The sequence below is a fragment of the Cololabis saira genome, chromosome 24 (genome assembly GCF_033807715.1).
Source record: "Cololabis saira isolate AMF1-May2022 chromosome 24, fColSai1.1, whole genome shotgun sequence".
Taxonomy (NCBI): domain Eukaryota; kingdom Metazoa; phylum Chordata; class Actinopteri; order Beloniformes; family Belonidae; genus Cololabis; species Cololabis saira.
The window spans coordinates 23,294,971-23,319,424 of record NC_084610.1 but is presented as its reverse complement, the minus strand read 5'-3'; the positions used below and the strand labels follow the sequence as shown (position 1 = coordinate 23,319,424).

At 42.5% G+C, this 24,454-nt stretch overlaps 1 protein-coding gene across 1 annotated transcript; it reads left to right on the top strand.

Moving 5' to 3' along the window:
• Window positions 1-3,197: 3,197 nt before the first annotated feature.
• Window positions 3,198-22,232, top strand: LOC133425281 (formimidoyltransferase-cyclodeaminase-like). Its single transcript, XM_061716037.1, has 14 exons — window positions 3,198-3,251; window positions 7,568-7,751; window positions 7,863-7,991; window positions 8,115-8,203; window positions 9,102-9,281; window positions 10,638-10,775; window positions 15,568-15,699; window positions 16,718-16,779; window positions 19,231-19,357; window positions 19,438-19,599; window positions 20,293-20,336; window positions 20,821-20,959; window positions 21,208-21,303; window positions 22,119-22,232. The coding sequence occupies exons 1-14, from the start codon at window positions 3,198-3,200 to the stop codon at window positions 22,200-22,202; spliced, it is 1,620 nt and encodes a 539-aa protein (XP_061572021.1). The 3' UTR covers window positions 22,203-22,232.
• The last annotated feature ends 2,222 nt before the right edge of the window (window positions 22,233-24,454 follow it).

The following is a 24,454-nucleotide window of genomic DNA, read 5'->3' as shown; positions in this document are numbered from 1 at the left end:
CCAATGATGGTTCCATCCAGCGGTGAGCAGAGAACCACAACACGTCGCGTAGGGTACGCGCGGCGACGCCCGCCCTACGCCGTAGGCTCTGCGTTGGTGACGCAGAACCATAAACAAACGGAGCAGCAGGCGGAGTAATACAAAACAAATAAAGACATTTGGGAGCCGAATAAAAGAATTGAAATGCAAACAGTTGCAAATGCAAACGGTTCCGGAACCAGACGTAAGAAACCAGTCCCTATTTGGAACCGGTTCTCGGTGCCCAACCCTACCCGTCCCCAGCTAAAAGTACATGCAGGTTATGCTGTTGTATCGTCCCTACCAATGTTGAGACCAAACATACGGCCTTGCATGTGGTGGCAACAGCTCAAAGGGTGTTTATTCTGCAGCAACAGAAAAAGAGGTACAGGAGACAGTGCACATCAATACCAGTATGTGTGGACCAAAGCACATAATCTGTCTGGGAAAACAACAATAAAACCTGTTAGCTACTTGTACTGGAGACGGTTTTTTTACACGTAATAAACATGTACAGAATATATGTTTGACTGAACAAAAAACGTGACAAAGTTGGGCTAATATAGTTAGCTTTCAGACATTTATCCCAGATTAAACTTTAAAGTGCTTTTCAAAACATTTATAATTGGTTTTGTCCACAGACACACAGATGCATTAGCTGCCTCATGGGAATCCTCCAGCACTGAGGATTTCCCACAATTCCCCGCTAATATGAAGCCTGATGGATGTATATATATATATATATATATATATATATAGCCATTTGTGCCAATGCAAGTTTCCAGCGCAGTCTTGAACATCCAATATGGCGGCGACGTTGACGTATCACAGCAGCTCCATGGGGCGTCTATGTATATATGTCTATGCCTGTGCCAGCGTCTCGAGGGTCCGATCCCCGCATTCCTCCTCCATCCTATCGGGCCCCACATTGGGCCCTACTGTAACAATCGCGCTGCTACCGGGGGTCACCAGACAGGACAGAGGACACAGGGTTTCGTGGAGGAATTTATAAGCTTTATTTGCACACAGACCGCAACGTGTATCTGTAGACTTCCTCCGCTCTGTGTCCCTGTAGAGCAGCCCTTGCTGGTGTGCAGCCGCTCTTTATGTAGCCAGGCAGGGTTGAGAGATTGATTGGGCACAGGTGTGCCCAATCAGCTGGCTGATTGGGCACACTGGCTGCTCCCCCACAGACAAAACCTAATCCTCCACCCTGCCACAGAGAGTTTTTGAATAAAGTTCAGTTTTTTCTCACTAAAGTTATGAACCTGAATTCCGTTTATCTTCTCGGACCCTGACCTCTTCAGAGCGTCGATAAATCAATACTACGCACAGCGTCACATCTGACAATGTTTGGTTTAAACTTCCGTTTACTTCCCGGGAACTTTGACCCTTCAGATTAACTCTGAGTCTCTGGATGTCAATGATCCCTCACCTTCACGTCGCTGCAGAACTAAAACCAAAACGGTTTGACCAATGGAAGCGCTGAGACGGTTCCACCTACAGGACAGAGATTCCCCTCGCTGCCGTGGCCGGTGCCACGGGACTAATCATTGCCAGACCACCTCCATACAGAGGGCCGTTACTTAGTTAGTTAATCTTTATTTCAGTCAATTATAAGCATAAAAAATCAACAAGCAAGATAATAAACATTTACAGGTTTTTCTTTGGTCAACATGGAGATTATTTTGACCGAAAAAACATCTGGGCTTGAAGCAGAAAGATTATCTTTTAACATAATAGAATATGGGTCGTCAACCATAAATGTTTTAGATCCATATTGGACCAAAAACACAAAAAACTAATATGTCTGGAGCCGCAAAAAATGAAAAGTCTTGTATCAGAATTAGAATGAAGAAAACACGTGCTGCATTTTTCTATATTAGTTAGAACTGGGGGGAGGTTTATTTTCATTATGCACTTCGAGAAAAAAGTCGAAATGTCGAGAAAAAAAGTCAAAAATTCGAAAAAAAAAGTCGAAATGTCGAGAAAAAAGTCAAAAATTCAAAAAAAAAGTTGAAATGTCGAGAAAAGGTCAAAATTTCGTGAAAAAAGTTGAAATGTTGAGAAAAAATTCAAAATTTTGAAAAAAAAGTCGAAATGTCGAGAAAAAAGTCAAAATTTCGAAAAAAAAGTCGAAATGTCGAGATTAAAAAGGAAAGGGAAAAATGAAGAAAAAGAGAAAAAAAGAAGAAAAGGAAAAAAAGAAAAAAAAAGGAAAAAATTGAAAAAAAATTTAAAAAAATGTCGAAATGTCGAGAAAAAAGTCAAAATTTCGAGAAAAAAGACAAAATGTCAAGAAAAAAGTCAAAATGTCGAGAAAAAAGTCAACATTTCGAGAAAAAAGTCGAAATGTCGAGAAAAAAGTCGAAATGTCGAGAAAAAAGTCGAATTGTCAAGATTAAAAAGAGAAAAAAAGAAGAAAAAAGAAAAAAAGGAAAAAAAAAAGAAAAAAAAGAAAAAGAGAAAAAAGAGAGAAAAAGAAGAGAAAAAAAGAAAAAGAGGAAAAAAGAAAAAAAAAGAAAAAAAGGAAAAGAAAGGTCAAACATTTTTGAAAAAGCTCCAGGAGCCACTAGGGCGGCGCTAAAGAGCCAAATGCGGCTCTAGAGCCCCAGGTTGACGACCCCTGTAATAGTATATGCAAAAAGAACAAATGAATTATCATGAGGCTACAGAAAATAATAATAATAATAATAGCTTTAATAACTGTAATAATAGTAATAGTAATAATAATGATAATAATAATAATGATAGCTCTGAAAACAGAAAGTGAAAACATGCTAAAGAAACCAACAAAACCAATTTAAGCTGTCATTTCATCTCATGCATCTGTATTGTGTCTCTACATCAAATCCTACACACTATACATGCATGTGTTCACACCGGTGTACACACACACACACACCTACACACACACACACACACACACACACACACCTACACACACGTGTGCTTCTATAAATGTGTCCATTACCTTTGCTTTGAATAATAGCTCATATGCTTTTATTGAGTTTGCTAGTTTAAGGTCGTTGTCTAATGAGTTCCACAGTTTTACTCCTAAAACGGATAAACATCTGCCCTTTGTATTCGTTCTTCCTGCTGTTGTCTTAGCCGTTAATGATTGACAGGTGGTGGAGTGCAGGCTGGAGTCCGGCGGAGCTCCGTCAGTCCCAGGAAACATGGCTCGACTGGTGGAGTGTGTCCCCAACTTCTCTGAGGGCCGAGACCAACAGGTGAGACCAAACGGGCCGAGACCAACAGGTGAGACACAACGGGCCGAGACCAACAGGTGAGACACAACGGGCCGAGACCAACAGGTGAGACCAAACGGACCTGAGACCAACAGGTGAGACACAACGGGGTCACGAACACGACCAGAGATCTGGTGTTCGGTCTGGAGCTGCTGCGTCCAAGACGAGAACCACCTAAACCTGAACCAGCACCACTAAAACCTCCTAAATCTGGAAACGGCAATCATTACTACCACATTGTACTGAATTGACTAGTGGGTATTGAGTTATTGGAGGAAGAGTTGGGGATATTGAGCCTGGTTGTTGGAGTTGTTGGGGTTTTTGATTAAGTTGTTTGGCATTTTTGTTTATTTTGTGCTATGGTTGTTGGAGTTATTGTTTTTTTGACTGTAGTGTATGTAATGTAGTCGGAGTTGGAGGAAAAGTTGGGGATATAAAGCCTGGTTGTTGGAGTTGTTGGGGTTTTTGGGGTTTGAACCTGGCTATGGTGGCTGGAGTTATTGTTTTTTTACTCATGTAGTCGGAGTTGGAGGAAGAGTTGAGGATATAAAGCCTGGTTGTTGGAGTTTATAAGGTTTTTAAGCCTGGTTGTTGGAGTTTATGGGGTTTTTTACCCTTGGTGTTGGAGTTTATGGGTTTTTGAGCCTGGTTGTTGAAGTTTATGGGGTTTTTGAGCCTGGTTGTTGGAGTTTATGGGGTTTTTGAGCCTGGTTGTTGGAGTTTATGGGGTTTTTAAGCCTGGTTGTTGGAGTTTATGGGGTTTTTGAGCCTGGTTGTTGGAGTTTATGGGGTTTTTTAGCCTGGTTGTTGGAGTTTATGGGGTTTTTAAGCCTGGTTGTTGGAGTTTATGGGGTTTTTTAGCCTGGTTGTTGGAGTTTATGGGGTTTTTTAGCCTGGTTGTTGGAGTTTATGGGGTTTTTTAGCCTTGGTGTTGGAGTTTATGGGGTTTTTGGGCCTGGTCGTTGGAGTTTATGGGGTTTTTAAGCCTGGTTGTTGGAGTTTATGGGGTTTTTGAGCCTGGTTGTTGGAGTTTATGAGGTTTTTGAGCCTGGTTGTTGGAGTTTATGGGGTTTTTGAGCCTGGTTGTTGGAGTTTATGAGGTTTTTGAGCCTGGTTGTTGGAGTTTATGAGGTTTTTGAGCCTGGTTGTTGGAGTTTATGGGGTTTTTGAGCCTGGTTGTTGGAGTTTATGAGGTTTTTGAGCCTGGTTGTTGGAGTTTATGGGGTTTTTGAGCCTGGTTGTTGGAGTTTATGAGGTTTTTGAGCCTGGTTGTTGGAGTTTATGGGGTTTTTGAGCCTGGTTGTTGGAGTTTATGGGGTTTTTGAGCCTGGTTGTTGGAGCTTATGGGATTTTTGAGCCTGGTTGTTGGAGTTTATGGGGTTTTTGAGCCTGGTTGTTGGAGCTTATGGGATTTTTGAGCCTGGTTGTTGGAGTTTATGGGGTTTTTGAGCCTGGTTGTTGGAGCTTATGGGATTTTTGAGCCTGGTTGTTGGAGTTGTAGAGGTTTTGGACCCTGCTGGGTAAAGATTTGAACGTGTTTGAACCTGCTGGTTGGAGTTGTTGGAGTTCTTGACTCATGTAGTCAGAGTTGGAGGAAAAGTTGGGGATATAAAGCCTGGTTGTTGGAGTTGTTGGTTTTTTGACAGTAGTGTATGTAATGTAGTCGGAGTTGGAGGTAAAGTTGGGGATATAAAGCCTGGTTGTTGGAGTTGTTGGGGTTTTTGACCCTGCTGGGTAAAGATGTTGACGTGTTTGACCCTGCTGCTGCGTCCACCACAGGAATGTAAAACTACCTACATCTGGAAACGGCAATCATTATCAAATTGTACTGATTGACTAGTAGATTGAGTTGTTGGTGGAAGAGTTGGGGAAATTGAGAGTGGTTGTTGGAGTTGGTGGGGGGGTGAATCTGGCTATGGTGGTTGGAGTTATTGTTTTTTTGACTCATGTAGTTGGAGTTGGAGGAAGTGTAGCCAATCATGTTCGCTAAATTGAAATTAATTAAGAATAGAAAATTAATAATGGACTAGGTCAACACAGAGGAAACACACGTTCAACGAGGAGTCCAATTCATATGAAAACCAAAGACACAACAAAATTAAAGTAAACGCACATGTCTCAAGTTCTGAGTTTTTGGAAGTTTCTCTTCCTTAAATAGTTCTTTTTTTAATGTCCTTTGTCCATTGAATCAAGGAACAAGAGTCAGTTATCTTCATTCAGTTCAACAAGGGTTGATCCACCAGTTGTGGAGGTTTATTTGAGTCCAAGCTGCTCGCCATCAAGGATTTAAGAGAGATTGTTTGTCCAAACCCATTCAAAGGTTTCAACTAAAGAACACCTGACCGCTGATAGCTGAATATAAGCATTTTAAAGTGCCATTAAGGTCGCCGTCTGGCCAAGTTGCACCAGCCCAGCGTTGATCACAGAAGTGGGTGGAGGAAGAGGAAGTGACCCCAGACTGACCCGGATATAGACACACTGATCGGGTTGGGCTAATTTGTTCACTTGTGCACAGGGCCAACCTTGGGTTACAGAAGATTTAGGGAAATTGAGCCTGGTTGTTGGAGTTTATGGGGTTTTTGATTAAGTTGTTTGGCCTTTTTGGCTATGGCGGTTGGAGTTATTGTTTTTTTGACTGGCTGGTAGTTGGAGGAAGAGTTGGGGATATTAAGCCTGGTTGTTGGAGTTATTGGGGTTTTGGACATTGCTGGTGAAGTTGTTGGCATGTTTGACCCTGTTGGTTGGAGTTGTTGGGGTTTTTGATTAAGTTGTTTGGCATTTTCTTTTTTATGGCTATGGTAGTTGGAGTTATTGTTTTTTTGACTGGTAGTTGGAGTTGGAGGAAGAGTTGAGGATATAAAGCCTGGTTGTTGGAGTTTACGGGGTTTTTGAGCCTGGTAGTTGGAGTTGGAGGTGTTGGGCATATTGAGACTGATTGTTGGAGTTGTAGAGGTTTTGGACCCTGCTGGGTAAAGATTTTAACGTGTTTGACCCTGCTGGTTGGATTGTTGGGGTTTATGACTCAGGTAGTTGGATTGTTGGGGTTCTTGACTCAGGTGGTTGGAGTTATTGTTTTTTTTGACTGCTAGTTGGAGGAGTTGGGGAAGTTGTGCCTGGTTGGTGAAGTTGTTGGGGTTTTTGATTAAGTTGTTTGGCCTTTTTTTTTGGCTATGGTGGTTAGAGTTATTGTTTTTTTGACTGGTAGTTGGAGTAGGAGTTGGGGATATTAAGCCTGGTTGTTGGAGTTGTTGGAGTTTTTGAGCCTGGCTGTTGGAGTTGTTGGGGTTTTGGACATTGCTGGTGAAGTTGTTGGCATGTTTGACCCTGCTGGCTGGAGTTGTTGGGGTTTTTGATTACGTTGTTTGACTTTTTTTTTTTTTTTTTGATATGGTAGTTGGAGTTGGGAATATTGAGCCTGGTTGTTGGAGTTTGTGGGGTTTTTGATTAAGTTGTTTGGCATTTTTGTTTTTTTATTATTATGGTGGTTGGAGTTGGAGGAGTTGTTGAGGAAATTGAGCCTGGTTGTTGGAGTTGTTGGGGGTTTTGGACAATGCTGGTGAAGTTGTTGCTTAGAGGTTCAAGGCTAGCTTGAAGTTTGTTGATGTCGCTACTAAAACATCTTCTAAAGCCAGACCTCCATTATTTGCAAGACCTGATAGTGCCTTATGTTCCTGGCAGAGCTCTCCGTTCTCAGAGTGCAGGTTTACTCGTAGTTCCTAGAGTATCTAAATGTAGATTTGGAGGGCGGGCGTTCTGCTATCAGGCACCATTACTATGGAACCAACTTCCAATCTGGGTTAAGGAGGCTGACACCACCTTCACCTTTAAAACTAAACTTAAAACCTTTCTGTTTAGTAAAGCCTATACTTAGTGTTTAGTAAACCTCTAGCTGGTGTTGGTAAATCTCTAGGTAGTGTAAACTAGTGTGTTACAGTCAGTAGTCATAGTTGCAGCTATAGAACAAGACTATAATAGTTAGTCTCAAATATAGCTTGGTGGTAGATATGCTGCTATAGGTTTATGCTGCAGGGGGGACCGACATGATCCACTGGGCGGTGCCTCTCACCCTTCTTCTCCTCTCCTCTTCCCTTCCTCTCTTCTCCAATACCATTTTTATTTATTATAAATATCTCATAGCTATCATTTTTGTCCATCGTTCCTGTAGTTTCTTGTGCTGGCCCCCTTTTTTTTTCTCTTTTGTGCATGTCTGCAGGCCGGAGCCTCGGGATCCCCCCCCCTGCGGTCATCCCGCTGCTGCTTCCACCTGCCTGTATGCCTCAAGTCTGACTTGTGTCCAGGTGATCGATGCCATCTCGGCAGCCATCTCGGGGACGGCCGGCTGCAGCCTGCTGGACGTCGACCCCGGAGCGTCCACCAACCGAACCGTCTACACCTTCGTGGGCTCGCCGGAGGCCGTGGTGGAGGGAGCGCTGAGCGCCGCGCGGCAGGCCTTCAGCCTCATCGACATGACCAAGCATTCAGGTGAGTCTTTATCATCGACATGACAAAGCATTCAGGTGCGTGGGACGTCTGCGGCTGCGTGGCAGCAGCCACCGCACTACAGGAAGTGGTAAACCTGCGTTTCCTGTCCAGGCGAGCACCCCCGGACCGGAGCGCTGGACGTCTGTCCCTTCATCCCCGTCCAGAATGTCAGCATGGACGACTGCGTCCGCTGCGCAGAGGAGTTTGGAAGGAAGCTGGCGGAGACGCTGCAGGTCCCCGGTGAGACGTCTGGACCTGGTCCAGCAGGAGACCACAATAAAAATAAATCTTCCCCTCTCAGATATGTTTTCTCCTGCACGGCCCTGATTCTCTTCCTCAGACTAAACACTGAATCCTCCACAGTTTATCTCTACGGTGAAGCAGCTCGACTGGAGTCCAGGAGGAATCTGCCGTCGGTGAGAGCCGGAGAATACGAAGCTCTACCAGACAAGGTGAGTTCCAGACTAGGTTTACCTGTATCAATAACCCTTTTAAAACCGGAATATTAGCAATAACCCGGTAAACACCAATAACCCCTTTGAATAACCAGAATTTGCTCATATTCTGCTTTTTAAAAACCCCCAAATTTATTCTCGAAATTTCGACTTTATTCTTTCGACTTTATTCTCGAAATTTCGACTTTATTCACGAAATTTCGACTTTATTCACGAAATTGTATTTCAACATTAATCTCGACATTTTGATTTTATTCACGAAATTTTGACTTTATTCACGAAATTTCGACTTTATTCACGAAATTTCGACTTTATTCACGAAATTTTGACTTTATTCACGAAATTTCGACTTTATTCACGAAATTTCGACTTTATTCACGAAATTTCGACTTTATTCACGAAATTGTATTTCAACATTAATATCGACATTTCGATTTTATTCACGCAATTTCGACTTTTTTCTCAAAATTTTATTTCAACATTTATGTTGACATTTTCGACTTTTTTCTGGAAGTGCACAATAAAAAAAAATTGATACTCTTCCATAGGATTTCCCCGTCAAAAGGAACAGGAAGTTGTTTTCATGTTCTTTTCACAAGGAATCCTGGTCTTTTGAGTCCAGGAAGTTCTTCTAAACACAGAGAAACCAAGACCAGGAGGAGACTAATCACTTCATAAATGTAATGAAGGATATGAACATTTCTGCATTTGTAGACGCTAGAAAGTACCGGGATAGAAGATTTACAAGAAGGTGAGCGAAGCAGGATTTGTACGAACGCCAGACCAGAAACGGAATATTCCCAAAGTTTCAGTAACCGGAATATTGACCTGAACCCTATTTTTACTGCATGTAAACGTAGTCAGTGCTTCCAGCATCGTTTGTTTTGTTTTCCAGCTCAAACGGGAGGAATGGGCCCCCGACTTCGGCCCCGCCTCCTTCATCCCCTCCTGGGGGGCCACGGTCACCGGCGCCCGCAAGTTCCTCATCGCCTACAACGTGAACCTGATCGGAACCAAAGAGCAGGCTCACCGCATCGCGCTGGACGTCCGGGAGCAGGGCCGGGGGAAACAGCAGGTGCATTCTGGGTAGTCCGGGAGCAGGGCCGGGGGAAACAGCAGGTGCATTCTGGGTAGGGGGAGGCAGCAGGTGCATTCTGGTGCACCCTATAATGTAATAATTTCCTATAATGTAATAATTTCCTATAATGTAATAAATTCCTGAAAATGTAATCAAATTTGCACTTAAAATCCAATAATGTAATAACTTCACCAATAATGTAATAAAATATCCTGACTGATATTGTAATACAATTCTTACCAATAATGTAATAACTTATTACATTATTGGGAATTTATTACATGAAACTCAAAGTCTGCAATTTAACCCAATATTCATTCTGGTGTTTCAAATCCAGCGTATAAAACATTCTTAGATACTTAAAACACAAAATGTAGAACTCTGGACTGAAAATGAACATATATATTACATTATTTGTCAAGTATTACATTATCAGTTTTGGAAAAAAAAGACCCACCTGAAAATGTAATATATTCTCAATAATGTAATAAAGTATTACATTATCTGTAAAAATGTTATTACAATATCAGTCAGAATATTTTATTACATTATTGGTGAAGTTATTACATTATTGGATTTTATTACATTTTCAGGCGTTATTACATTTTCAGGAAATTATTACATTATAGGAATTTATTACATTATAGGGTTCTATAAGCCACATTTTGGAAATAATGGTGCATTTTATAATAAACGTCCAAAATGTAATAACTTTCTCATTTCATTTTGAAATAAAGCCGCATTTTGAAATACATTTCGCCACATTATGTTATAAGTTATTGCATTTTGAGAAGATTATTATAAAATGCACTTGCAACTTTTTTATTTTCTAGGAAATGTAATAACATGTCTCCTGTGTCGAAATTTCGACTTTATTCAAGAAATTTCGATTTTATTCACAAAATTTCGACTTTATTCACAAAATTTTTGATTTTATTCACAAAATTTTTGATTTTATTCACAAAATTTCGACTTTATTCACGAAATTGTATTTCAACATTAATCTCGACATTTCGATTTTATTCACGAAATTTTGACTTTTCTCTCAAAATTGTATTTCAACTTTTTTCTCAAAATTGTATTTCAACTTTTTTCTCGACATTTCGACTTTATTCACGAAATTTCGACTTGCAGAAGGTCCAGGGTTTGGGCTGGTACCTGGTTTGTGTCTCATGGTTTTGTCTCCTGTGTCTCCAGCCGGGTCTCCTAAAGAAGGTCCAGGGTTTGGGCTGGTTCCTGGTTTGTGTCTCATGGTTTTGTCCCCTGTGTCTCCAGCCGGGGCGGCTGCAGAAGGTCCAGGGTTTGGGCTGGTACCTGGTTTGTGTCTCATGGTTTTGTCTCCTGTGTCTCCAGCCGGGGCGGCTGCAGAAGGTCCAGGGTTTGGGCTGGTACCTGGACGAGGCCAACGTGGCTCAGGTGTCCACCAACATCCTGGACTACGAGGTGACGTCCCTCCACACCGTCTACGAGGAGATCTGCAAGGACGCCGAGGTCGGTGAATCAGAACCGTCTCAGAAACCCTTCAGTCTTTCAGGAAGTTCATCTGACAAATCTTCCAAATATCGACCAATCAGCTAGTAGTATCACTTCCTGTTTAACGTTGAAGTTTGACGCGGCGCCACGGCCACGCCATTTCACAAAAACTCACGATTTTGATAACTTTTCCTGGTTAACGTCTTTTGTGTCTCCTGAGCAAGTTTTATGTAGAACGGACGATCCTGCTAGGAGGAGTTCGCTAAAGTACGACACGTGAAAATGGCATAAGTTGAGCCAAAATTACACGATTAATTGAAAATGGCCGACTTCCTGTTGGGTTTCGGCCATGGCGCCAAGAGACTTTTCTTTCCAAGAATCGCGCCCCTCCCCTTCATCTGATTGGTCCATATTTGATAGTTCCTACTTTCTGACATAACTTTTGAATGGTTTGATATAAAGACTCATGGTGGTTCATCGGACTCTGTTGTGAGTCCTTGATCTTTATTGGTGAAAATTGCACTTGCGAGGTCCCGTTCATCGCTGCTTGCAGCTTTAATTTGCTTTGTTTTGCCAATGTTTTTTTTTGTTTGGTATATACATTTTATGTATTCTGATTATTTTTTGTTTTAACCTGTTTGAATAAATAAATAAAGTTGAAACGGGTTTGGTCCATCAGTACGTGTACTGTACAGTACGTGTCTGTGCAGGAACTGAAGCTGTTTGTACGTGTCTGTGCAGGAACTGAAGCTGTTTGTACGTGTTTGTGCGGGAACTGAAGCTGTTTGTACGTGTCTGTGCAGGAACTGAAGCTGTTTGTACGTGTCTGTGCAGGAACTGAAGCTGTTTGTGAAATAACTGAAGCTGTTTGTACGTGTCTGTGCAGGAACTGAAGCTGTTCGTACGTGTTTGTGCAGGAACTGAAGCTGTTTGTACGTGTCTGTGCAGGAACTGAAGCTGTTTGTACGTGTCTGTGCAGGAACTGAAGCTGTTTGTACGTGTCTGTGCAGGAACTGAAGCTGTTTGTACGTGTCTGTGCAGGAACTGAAGCTGTTTGTGCAGGAACTGAAGCTGTTTGTACGTGTCTGTGCAGGAACTGAAGCTGTTTGTACGTGTTTGTGCGGGAACTGAAGCTGTTTGTACGTGTCTGTGCAGGAACTGAAGCTGTTTGTACGTGTCTGTGCAGGAACTGAAGCTGTTTGTGAAATAACTGAAGCTGTTTGTACGTGTCTGTGCAGGAACTGAAGCTGTTTGTACGTGTCTGTGCAGGAACTGAAGCTGTTTGTACGTGTCTGTGCAGGAACTGAAGCTGTTTGTACGTGTCTGTGCAGGAACTGAAGCTGTTTGTACGTGTCTGTGCAGGAACTGAAGCTGTTTGTGCAGGAACTGAAGCTGTTTGTACGTGTCTGTGCAGGAACTGAAGCTGTTTGTACGTGTCTGTGCAGGAACTGAAGCTGTTTGTACGTGTCTGTGCAGGAACTGAAGCCGTTTGTGCAGGAACTGAAGCTGTTTGTACGTGTTTGTGCAGGAACTGAAGCTGTTTGTATGTGTCTCTGCAGGAACTGAAGCTGTTTGTACGTGTCTGTGCAGGAACTAAAGCTGTTTGTACGTGTTTGTGCAGGAACTGAAGCCGTTTGTGCAGGAACTGAAGCTGTTTGTACGTGTTTGTGCAGGAACTGAAGCTGTTTGTATGTGTCTGTGCAGGAACTGAAGCTGTTTGTACGTGTCTGTGCAGGAACTGAAGCTGATTGTACGTGTTTCTGCAGGAACTGAAGGTGTTTGTTCAGGAACTGAAGCTGTTCGTACGTGTTTGTGCAGGAACTGAAGGTGTTTGTGCAGGAACTGAAGCTGTTTGTACGTGTCTGTGCAGGAACTGAAGCTGTTTGTACGTGTCTGTGCAGGAACTGAAGCTGTTTGTACGTGTTTGTGCAGGAACTGAAGGTGTTTGTGCAGGAACTGAAGCTGTTCGTACGTGTTTGTGCAGGAACTGAAGGTGTTTGTGCAGGAACTGAAGCTGTTTGTACGTGTCTGTGCAGGAACTGAAACTGTTTGTATGTGTTTGTGCAGGAACTGAAGCTTTTTGTGCAGGAACTGAAGCTGTTTGTACGTGTCTGTGCAGGAACTGAAGCTGTTTGTACGCGTCTGTGCAGGAACTGAAGCTTTTTGTACATGTCTGTGCAGGAACTGAAGCTGTCTGTACGTGTTTGTGAAAGAACTGAATCTGTTTTTACGTGTTTGTGCAGGAACTGAAGCTGTTTGTACATGTCTGTGCAGGAACTGAAGCTGTTTGTACGTGTCTGTGCAGGAACTGAAGCTGTTTGTACGTGTCTGTGCAGGAACTGAAGCTGTTTGTACGTGTCTGTGCAGGAACTGAAGCTGTTTGTACGTGTCTGTGCAGGAACTGAAGCTGTTTGTACGTGTCTGTGCAGGAACTGAAGCTGTTTGTACGTGTTTGTGCAGGAACTGAAGCTATTTGTACGTGTCTGTGCAGGAACTGAAGCTGTTTGTACGTGTCTGTGCAGGAACTGAAGCTGTTTGTACGTGTCTGTGCAGGAACTGAAGCTGTTCGTACGTGTTTGTGCAGGAACTGAAGCTTTTTGTGCAGGAACTGAAGCTGTTTGTACGTGTCTGTGCAGGAACTGAAGCTGTTTGTACGCGTCTGTGCAGGAACTGAAGCTGTTTGTATGTGTCTGTGCAGGAACTGAAGCTTTTTGTACGTGTTTGTGAAAGAACTGAATCTGTTTTTACGTGTCTGTGCAGGAACTGAAGCTGTTTGTACGTGTCTGTGCAGGAACTGAAGGTGTTTGTACATGTCTGTGCAGGAACTGAAGCTGTTTGTACGTGTCTGTGCAGGAACTGAAGCTGTTTGTACGTGTCTGTGCAGGAACTGAAGCTGTTCGTACGTGTCTGTGCAGGAACTGAAGCTGTTTGTACGTGTCTGTGCAGGAACTGAAGCTGTTTGTACGTGTCTGTGCAGGAACTGAAGCTGTTTGTGCAGGAACTGAAGCTGTTTGTACGTGTTTGTGCAGGAACTGAAGCTGTTTGTACGTGTCTGTGCAGGAACTGAAGCTGTTTGTACGTGTCTGTGCAGGAACTGAAGCTGTTTGTGCAGGAACTGAAGCTGTTTGTACGTGTCTGTGCAGGAACTGAAGCTGTTTGTACGTGTTTGTGCGGGAACTGAAGCTGTTTGTACGTGTCTGTGCAGGAACTGAAGCTGTTTGTACGTGTCTGTGCAGGAACTGAAGCTGTTTGTGAAATAACTGAAGCTGTTTGTACGTGTCTGTGCAGGAACTGAAGCTGTTCGTACGTGTTTGTGCAGGAACTGAAGCTGTTTGTACGTGTCTGTGCAGGAACTGAAGCTGTTTGTACGTGTCTGTGCAGGAACTGAAGCTGTTTGTACGTGTCTGTGCAGGAACTGAAGCTGTTTGTACGTGTCTGTGCAGGAACTGAAGCTGTTTGTGCAGGAACTGAAGCTGTTTGTACGTGTCTGTGCAGGAACTGAAGCTGTTTGTACGTGTTTGTGCGGGAACTGAAGCTGTTTGTACGTGTCTGTGCAGGAACTGAAGCTGTTTGTACGTGTCTGTGCAGGAACTGAAGCTGTTTGTGAAATAACTGAAGCTGTTTGTACGTGTCTGTGCAGGAACTGAAGCTGTTTGTACGTGTCTGTGCAGGAACTGAAGCTGTTTGTACGTGTCTGTGCAGGAACTGAAGCTGTTTGTACGTGTCTGTGCAGGAACTGAAGCTGTTTGTACGTGTCTGTGCAGGAACTGAAGCTGTTTGTGCAGGAACTGAAGCTGTTTGTACGTGTCTGTGCAGGAACTGAAGCTGTTTGTACGTGTCTGTGCAGGAACTGAAGCTGTTTGTACGTGTCTGTGCAGGAACTGAAGCCGTTTGTGCAGGAACTGAAGCTGTTTGTACGTGTTTGTGCAGGAACTGAAGCTGTTTGTATGTGTCTCTGCAGGAACTGAAGCTGTTTGTACGTGTCTGTGCAGGAACTAAAGCTGTTTGTACGTGTTTGTGCAGGAACTGAAGCCGTTTGTGCAGGAACTGAAGCTGTTTGTACGTGTTTGTGCAGGAACTGAAGCTGTTTGTATGTGTCTGTGCAGGAACTGAAGCTGTTTGTACGTGTCTGTGCAGGAACTGAAGCTGATTGTACGTGTTTCTGCAGGAACTGAAGGTGTTTGTTCAGGAACTGAAGCTGTTCGTACGTGTTTGTGCAGGAACTGAAGGTGTTTGTGCAGGAACTGAAGCTGTTTGTACGTGTCTGTGCAGGAACTGAAGCTGTTTGTACGTGTCTGTGCAGGAACTGAAGCTGTTTGTACGTGTCTGTGCAGGAACTGAAGCTGTTTGTACGCGTCTGTGCAGGAACTGAAGCTTTTTGTACATGTCTGTGCAGGAACTGAAGCTGTCTGTACGTGTTTGTGAAAGAACTGAATCTGTTTTTACGTGTTTGTGCAGGAACTGAAGCTGTTTGTACATGTCTGTGCAGGAACTGAAGCTGTTTGTACGTGTCTGTGCAGGAACTGAAGCTGTTTGTACGTGTCTGTGCAGGAACTGAAGCTGTTTGTGCAGGAACTGAAGCTGTTTGTACGTGTTTGTGCAGGAACTGAAGCTGTTTGTACGTGTCTGTGCAGGAACTGAAGCTGTCTGTGCAGGAACTGAAGCTGTTTGTACATGTTTGTGCAGGAACTGAAACTGTTTGTACGTGTCTGTGCAGGAACTGAAGCTGTTTGTACGCGTCTGTGCAGGAACTGAAGCTGTTTGTACGTGTCTGTGCAGGAACTGAAGGTGTTTGTACGTGTCTGTGCAGGAACTGAAGCTGCCGGTCGTCGGCTCCCAGATCGTGGGCCTGATTCCTCTCAAAGCTGTGCTGGACGCCGCCGACTTCTACATCCAGAGAGATCGACTGTTCGTCATCGAGGAGGAGCACAAAGTCCGGCTGGTGAGAGTCGTGTTGTTTCTGTTGGTCTAGTGTTTGGGTCAAGCTAGCGTTTTAGTTTTTATTAGTTTTAGTCTCATTCATTCTCCTTTTAGTCGTGTCAAGTTTCAGTCAACTAAAAGTCATTTTAGTCCGAATTATCCAGGACCATTTTATGTCTGGTTTTAGTCAAAGATTGTATTTAGCCAAACCCATTTTACAATTCAAACAAGGTTATCTTATTATTATATTATTGTTACCTTAAAGACTCAAGGAAAATTATGACTAAATATCGTCGTCAACGAACCTTTATCACCTGAGGAAAACGAGACGCAACGAAAATAATGGACATGTGACAATAACGATAATTAAATATATAATGCAATATCGTATATTGCATTCTAACAAAGATCCTTAATGTCCATGTTTTCAGTAGTTTCCTCTGGTTTAGTCTTTAAACCAGTTCTTTTGGATCCACTTTCCTACATAGACGTGGAAAAGAAAACCCAATGTGTCGTGGAAAAAGAAAAAGATGAAAATAAATATGTTGTAAACTCAAATGAGAGTCTTCTGTATCTGGAATGAATGTATTCTTGAGTCTATAAGGTAACAATAATATAATAAAAGAATAATGACTCAATCTTTTCCACGTCTATGTAGGAAAGTGGATCTAAAGACTAAACTAGTTTAAAGACTAAACCAGAGGAAACTACTGAAAACATGGACATTAAGGATCTTTTTCAGAACATTTCGTCTTGTTTTGGTCAACGGAAATGAAGACACATTTTAGCAGAGTTTTTATTTGTAATCTACATTTTAGTCTGGTTTTTATTCCTCTATGATATTTGCATTATACATTTAATCATCGTTATCGTCACATGACCATTTTCGTCCCGTCTTGTTTTCCTCAGGTGATAAAGGTTTGTTGACGACGATATTTAGTCCTAACTTTCGTTGATGAAAGCAGCTTTAGTCGCAGCAGTTTCTTAATGAAAACAGATTTCCAGCTTTGGCTTCAAAGTGTGAACGTTTGTGTCGGCAGGTGGTCAGTAAACTCGGCCTGGACTCGCTCGGCCCGTTCAGCCCCAACGAGAGGATCATCGAGTGAGTTTGGAACAGATCCATTAAATCCACTTGAGACCCAAACCCAGGATTCAGGTCTGAAGGAGCTGGTCTCACCTGGTGTGAAGGTGTCCTGGTCTCACCTGGTGTGAAGGTGTCCTGGTCTCACCTGTTATACGGTCTGCAGCAGCAAAGAAAGAAATACATAAATTGCAACTGGTTCAAAACAGAGCAGCTAGACCGGCACTTTACTGTTCAACACGTACAAATATACTGTAGCTGATCCAGGGCCGCCGCAAGGGGTGTGCGAACCGTGCAACCGCACGGGGCCTCGCGCTATGGGACATTTTTTTTGTTTTTTTTTTCAAAAATTATTATTTTTTTTTGTTTTTTCCCTTATAAATATCAACAGTCACGTTCCATTACAGACCTAAATGTGTACTAGTCTGTGCATATCAATAAATATATGTGTCTGTTGTTCAATACAACTGATCAGACCAAGCGCAGACACAAGCTGCTCTGATCCAGACGGTGGAGTTGGAACAAACTGTCACACAATGTCGAGAGAACGAGACAGATTCAGGAAATTTCCATCAGGGGATGAAAAAAGAAAAAACCTAAAGAAAATGGAAGAGTTTAATGCCTCTCTGAAAGGCTTGTTTGATAAATTTGTTACAAAAATCACCGATCCGACCGGGTCTCAAGCAGCCGTGGGGCCCCGCGTCGAGGCAGCCCAGATGATGATGAGGCAGGGGAAGGAATCCAGTATTTTGATCATTGGAGAGTAAAAAATTGCGCATATAGACACCCGATCCGACCCGAAAAACCCAAAAATTTCCGGCCATTTCGCACAGGGCCTCGCAAATCTCCCAGACGGCTCTGAGCTGATCTGCTCCCAACTTTCCTGCTTCACAGTTGAAGTTAAACCAACTACAACATCCTGATGTTTTTTATAAACATCATATTCAATGAGACACCTGAATATTTTTTCAACAATTACTAAATACTAGAGACAGACGTAACCATTACACGAGAAATACCTGATACCTCCAACGCCGAGAACTAATCTACTCAAATACTCAGTTATCTATTGTTCGATAATGTCCTTGGAATTCTTTACCTCCTCACATATCTCGGTCACAAAATAAATTAACTTTTCAAAAACGACTTAAGGCTCAGCTAATGCTGCAGACTTTATGACTGGTAATTAGGGCCCGAGCACTGACAGTGCGAATGCCCTATTGTATCTGTAGGACTTCTTTCTTTCTTTCTTTCTTTCTTTCTTTCTTTCTTTCTTTCTTTCTTTCTTTCTTTCTTTCTTTCTTTCTTTCTTTCTTTCTTTCTTTCTTTCTTTCTTTCTTTCTTTCTTTCTTTCTTTCTTTCTTTCTTTCTTTCTTTCGACGAAAGGAGGGCCTTTTTCCCCCTAAACGTGCCCAAAAAGTCACCAAATTTTGCACCAAGCCAGGCCTGGTGATAAATTTGATATTTCATGGTTTGCATTAATGGGCGTGGCCTAACGGCTCAACAGCGCCCCCTGGAAAACTTTGTACCTCAAGCCCCACAATACGGTTTGACGTACATGCACGAAAATCGGTACACACCTGTATCATGTCGCAACTTAAAGAAAAGTCTCTTGGAGCCATGGCCCAAACCCAACAGGAAGTCGGCCATTTTGAATTAATCGTGTAATTTTGGCGCAATTTATGCCATTTCTTCGTCAGTTAATTCAGCCCGAACCGTAACGTGCACCCAGGTGTGTTATACATCAAAATGTTCGTCTCCATCCTGCAACTGCGCACATTACTTTTCTCTTTCAAAAGCGTTACCGTGGCGACGCTAGACGCCAAAAAGCGCGCCCCCCCTTCATCTGATTGGTCCATATTTGATAGTTCCCCAAAAGTCACCAAATTTTTCACCAAGCCAGGCCTGGTGAAAAATTTGATATTTCATGGTTTGCATTAATGGGCGTGGCCTAATGGCTCAACAGCGCCCCCTAGAAAACTTTTTTCTGCTATATCTTTTGAATGGTTTGACATAGGAAGTCGTGGGTGGTGTCATTTCTGATATGCTTATGGGGGCGGTGGCCGTGAGTGCGAGGGCCCGTTCATCGCTGCTTGCAGCTTTAATTTGTTATTGATATTGAAATTAGTAGAATCACTTTAACGATAGCAGTGACTGAAAATATATTACTATTGTATGGTATTATTAGTGCTATTATAGTGTATTAGTATAATTATAGTGTTATTAATATATTATGATTTTATGCATATATAACTGATGTGTGTGTGTGTACATATATGTGTATTATTGTTGTTAGTATTATAAGTGTAGTTATGCTAGTGTATGACTGTATGTATTTATGTTTTAGATGTTATCATTTATGTAATATTTTATGTTCTTTATGGACCTCAGGAAGATTAGTGGTCACCAAGGCGGCAGCTAACGGGGATCCATCCAATAACCAATAACCAATAAACACACCAACCTGTGCAGGTACATGGTGAAGGACCAGGAGGAAGGGAAGCTGGCGTCCTTGTCCCTGCAGAAGTTTGTCCACAGCGTTGGGGCTCGGACCGCCGCTCCCGGAGGGGGATCGGTGTCGGCCGCCATCGCCGCCATGGTGGGTTTTTAACAGCCGAGATTCTCAGGTAAAACCTCACCTGTGACCGGTTTAGAGGTCATCCCGTCTGTGTCCTGCAGGGGGCGGCGCTGGGCGCCATGGTGGGCCAGATGACGTACGGGAAGAGGCAGTTTGAGAACCTGGACGGGATCATCAGGAGGCTGATTCCCCCGTTTCACCGGGCCATGAACGACCTGCTGCGCATGGTGGACGCAGACGCATCCGCCTTCAACAGCTACATGGTGAGAGAAACACCTGCACCTGCACCTGCAGAAACACCTGCCCCTGCATCTGCAGAAACACCTGCACCTGCAGAAACACCTGTAGTTACACCTGCACCTGCAGAAACACCTGTAGTTACACCTGCAGAAACACCTGCAGAAACACCTGCACCTGCAGAAACACCTGCACTTGCACCTGCAGAAACACCTGCACCTGCAGAAACACCTGCAGAAACACCTGCAGAAACACCTGCACCTGCAGAAACACCTGCACCTGCAGAAACACCTGTAGTTACACCTGCACCTGCAGAAACACCTGTAGTTACACCTGCAGAAACACCTGCAGAAACACCTGCACCTGCAGAAACACCTGCACCTGCAGAAACACCTGCAGAAACACCTGCAGAAACACCTGCTCCTGCAGAAACACCTGCACCTGCAGAAACACCTGTATCTGCAGAAACACCTGCGCCTGCAGAAGCACCTGCACCTGCAGAAACACCTGTAGACCTGCAGTTACACCTGCAGACCTTCTGACTAAATATCGTCGTTAACAAACCTTTACCTTTATCTACCTGAATTGAAACATGCTGACAACAACAACCCGACCTCAGATTCCACAGACACTTTGTGTTTTTTTCTCTACTTTCTAACTACAAAATGTGATGCACATGTTGATTTCTGTCTTGGTAACTCCTACCGTTTTTTTTTCAGGCGGCGCTGAAATTACCAAAGAATTCTGTGGAAGAAATAAAGAGGTAACACATAGTTCAGGAGTTGGCAACCTAAAATGTTTTAGAACCATATTGGACCAAAAACACAAAAAACAAATATTTCTGGAGCCGCAAAAAAGATTGTTTTTTCGTCAATCATTAGATTGTTTTGTCATTAATCAAAAATCTGAATTTCCGTTGACGATATTTAGTCAGAATTTTTGTTGACGACGATATTTAGTCAGAATTTTCGTTGACGATATTTAGTCCGAATTTCCGTTGACGATATTTAGTCAGAATTTTTGTTGACGATGATATTTAGTCCGAATTTTCGTTGACAATATTTAGTTGAATTTTCGATGACGATATTTCGTCCGAATTTTCGTTTACGATATTAAGTATGAATTTTCGTTGACGACGATAATAAGTAATAATTTTCGTTGTCGAGGATATTTAGTCCAAATTTCCGTTGACGACATTTAGATTGTTTTGTCATTAATCATTAGATTGTCTTGTGTTCAATAATCAGGAGAGAAGCGGCGATGCAGGACGGGCTAAAACAAGCCGTAGTCGTGCCGCTAGCGCTAGCGGAGCGGATCAGCGCCCTCTGGGGGCCGATGAAGGAACTGGTCGTTTACGGGAACGTCAGCTGCAAATCTGACGCCCAGGTGAGTCTGGTAGCCCAGGAGAGAACCTTAGTAAAGGAGCTAGCTGGTCAGTAGAGGAGCTAGCTGGTCAGTAGAGGAGCTAGCTGGTCAGTAGAGGAGCTAGCTGGTCAGTAGAGGAGCTAGCTGGTCAGTAGAGGAGCTAGCTGGTCAGTAGAGGAGCTAGCTGGTTAGTAGAGGAGCTAGCTGGCTAGTAGAGGAGCTAGCTGGTCAGTAGGGGGAGCTAGCCTGACGTGTCTGTGTTTTTCCAGGTTGCAGCTAAAGCGTTGGAGGCCGGTGTGTTTGGAGCTTATTACAACGTGATGATTAACCTGAAAGACGTCACGGACGACGCCTTCAGAGACACCGTGGGCATCTTAACATTTATTTTTATTTTATTTTATTATTTTATATTTTTTTATTTTATTTTATATTTGCAATTTATTTTTTTGAAATGATGTGTAATTTTTTTAATTTATTTTTTTAAATTTTCAATTTTTCTCCCGTTTTTTTTCCCCGAGTCCGGTCTGGCACTGAAACCCTGTTAAGCTGCATTTTGTAATAAACGTCCAAAATGTAATAACGTTTTCATTTCATTTTGTAATAAAACCGCATTTTGTAAAAAACTGCCCAATTTTGTAATACATTTTGCCACATTATGTAATAAGTTATTGCATTTTGAGAAGATTATTATAAAATGCACTTGCAACTTTTTTATTTTCTAGGAAATGTAATAACATGGTGCATTATGTAATAATAACTATTATTGTTGTTTGTTTAACAATGAATTTATACAAGAGTGACTTTTACTGTTTTTTATGCAATTTCCCTCAGAGCTCTGTAGCCAATAAATCTATGTATAAAACTCCAAATATAACTTTAGTTTCCTATTTCAAGTTGGGAATTATATATGCCAATAACAAACAAATAAACTGTTTTAGAATTGTTATTACATAATGCACTCTGTTAGTGCAAGTGCATTTTATAATAATCTTCTCAAAATGTAATAACTTATTACATAATGCGGCAAAATGTATTACAAAATGCATTGGGGTAGTTTATTGTAAAATGCGGCTCAACAAACCCAGACCTGAGTCCGGTCTGTCCAGTCTGTCCGGTCTCTCCGGTCTGTCCGGTCTGTCCGTTTTGTCCGGTCTGTCACTGAAACCCTGTTGTGTTCCAGACTCGGAGACGGGCGTCGGAGCTGCTGCAGGAGGCGAAGGACGCCGCCGCCGCCGTCCTGGACTCTGCTGACCAGAGACAGTAGAGACGACCCAGGACCAGGACCAGGTCAAGGTCCAGGACTCTGCTGACAGGAGACAATAAAGACTGTGTTTCAGACTTAATAAAGCTGCATGTTGACCAGGTTTCAGGCCTCATTTGTGTTCATGAACAGTTCCGGCGGAGGCCACTGGGGGGCAGCAGAGTCTCCACGTCTTATTTCACACAATAGCCAGGCACATTAGTGAAACGATCGTTCACTTTGTGAGACAAGCGCCAAATTTCGCACAAAGTATGTTCTAGGTCTACTTTTTCAAAAAAGCCTGTTAGCCACGCAAAAAAAAACAATATGGCTGCCGTTTTCCAAAATGGCTGCCACAAAAGCCGTTTTTATGTGTTTTTTTTAACCTCACAACGTGTCACATTATGAGCTTAGATCGGCGATCATCATAAACATTTTTTATAAATGTTTTTTTTTAGATTTTAATCCGGTTAAAATTTAGAAACTTAATTTCTGATCGAATTGCAACAGAAAACAGATAATATTAGTCAAAATTGGCCCACCATCTTGAAAACTGGAAGCTATATTTAATTTGTATTGACGTCATAGAATTTGTTATGCCAAAACACATGCATTTGGATAAAGAGATCATTAAAATATGTTCAGCAATTCAAGTTCTACACTGACGACCTTGTTTTAGCTTTCATAAGATGGCTGCCGTCTTGAAAAACGGCAGCCATCTTGGATTTTCAGGTGGCTAACGGGCTTTTCTGCATAAGTAGGTACTAGGCAATGTTCATGCAAAATTTGGAGCTTGTCTCACAAAGTACGATTCTCCTAAAAACCTGACTTAATTTCCATCACTACAACTGACCAGAATTACGTTTCTATACGGTCAAAACGTTCCAAGGCCGGGTCAAATACAGGATTACAAAAGTAATCTGTAACAATTCGTACGTTGAATTAAAGAGATTGAGAAGATTAAGATGCATATACTGTATATGCTTTGGGTTTTACCAAACTTGGTATCAGGTAAAACAAAAAAACCCAAAAACAACATGTAGCTGCTTAAGCTTAGCTCACGCTAACTTGTGATGTTAACAAATATTACCCAGAATTCATGTTGTCTTCACTGCCAAACTGGTTCTAGATCAGGGGTCGGCAACCCGCGGCTCTAGAGCCGCATGCAGCTCCTTAGCGCCGCCCTAGTGGCTCCTGGAGCTTTTTCAGAAATGTTTGACCTTTTTTCTTCTTCTTTTTTTTTCCTTTTCTTCTTTTTTTCCTCTTTTTGTTCTTCCTTTTTTCTTTCTTTTTTAATCTCCAGATTTCGACTTTTTCCTCAACATTTCGACTTTCCTCTCGCCGCCCTAGTGGCTCCTGGAGCTTTTTTCCTCTTTTATTCTTCTTTTTTTTCCTTTTTCTCCTTTTTTTCCCCTCTTTTTTCTTCCTTTTTTCTTTCTTTTTTAATCTCAACATTTCGACTTTTTCCTCGACATTGACTTTTTTCTCGAAATTTTGTCTTTTTTCTCGACATTTCGACTTTGTTCTCAACATTGACTTTTCTAGACATTTCGACTTTTTTCTCGACATTTCGCCTTTCGCCTTCATTCTAATTCTGATACAAGACTTTTCATTTTTTGCGGCTCCAGACATATTAGTTTTTTGTGTTTTTGGTCCAATACGGCTCTTTCAACAATTTGGGTTGCCGACCTCTGTTCTAGATGGTAATTATTTTTATTTCTGGCTTATTTTTGGAACTTTGTTGCTTTTGTTGCCGAGCAGAGAAATAGAAAAAAAGGGAACATCCTGTCACTCTGCCTTCAGGCCACGCCCACATTTTGGGGCGTGGCCCCTAGTTTACGGTGACCCATGCCGTGACCCTTGACCCCGTCCTAACCAGACCTGTTTCTGAGGTTCCTGCTCTGATGGGACTGAGGTAAAAGGATCTCAGAAAATGACATGTTTATGTGAATAAATTCTAGATGGTAATAGACTATTGTATCTGTAGGAACTTTTTCATTCCCGTTATTTTTATTTTTCCTACGAAATAAGGGCCTTTTTTCCCCCTAAACGTTGCCCAAAAGTCACCACATTTTTCACCAAGCCAGGCCTAGTGAAACATGTGATATTTAATGGTTTGCATTAATGGGCGTGTCCTAACGGCTCAACAGCGCCCCCTAGAAAACTTTGTTCCTCAAGCCCCACGATACGGTTTGACGTACATGCACGAACATCGGTACACACCTGTATCATGTCACAACTTAAAGAAAAGTCTCTTGGAGCCATGGCCCAAACCC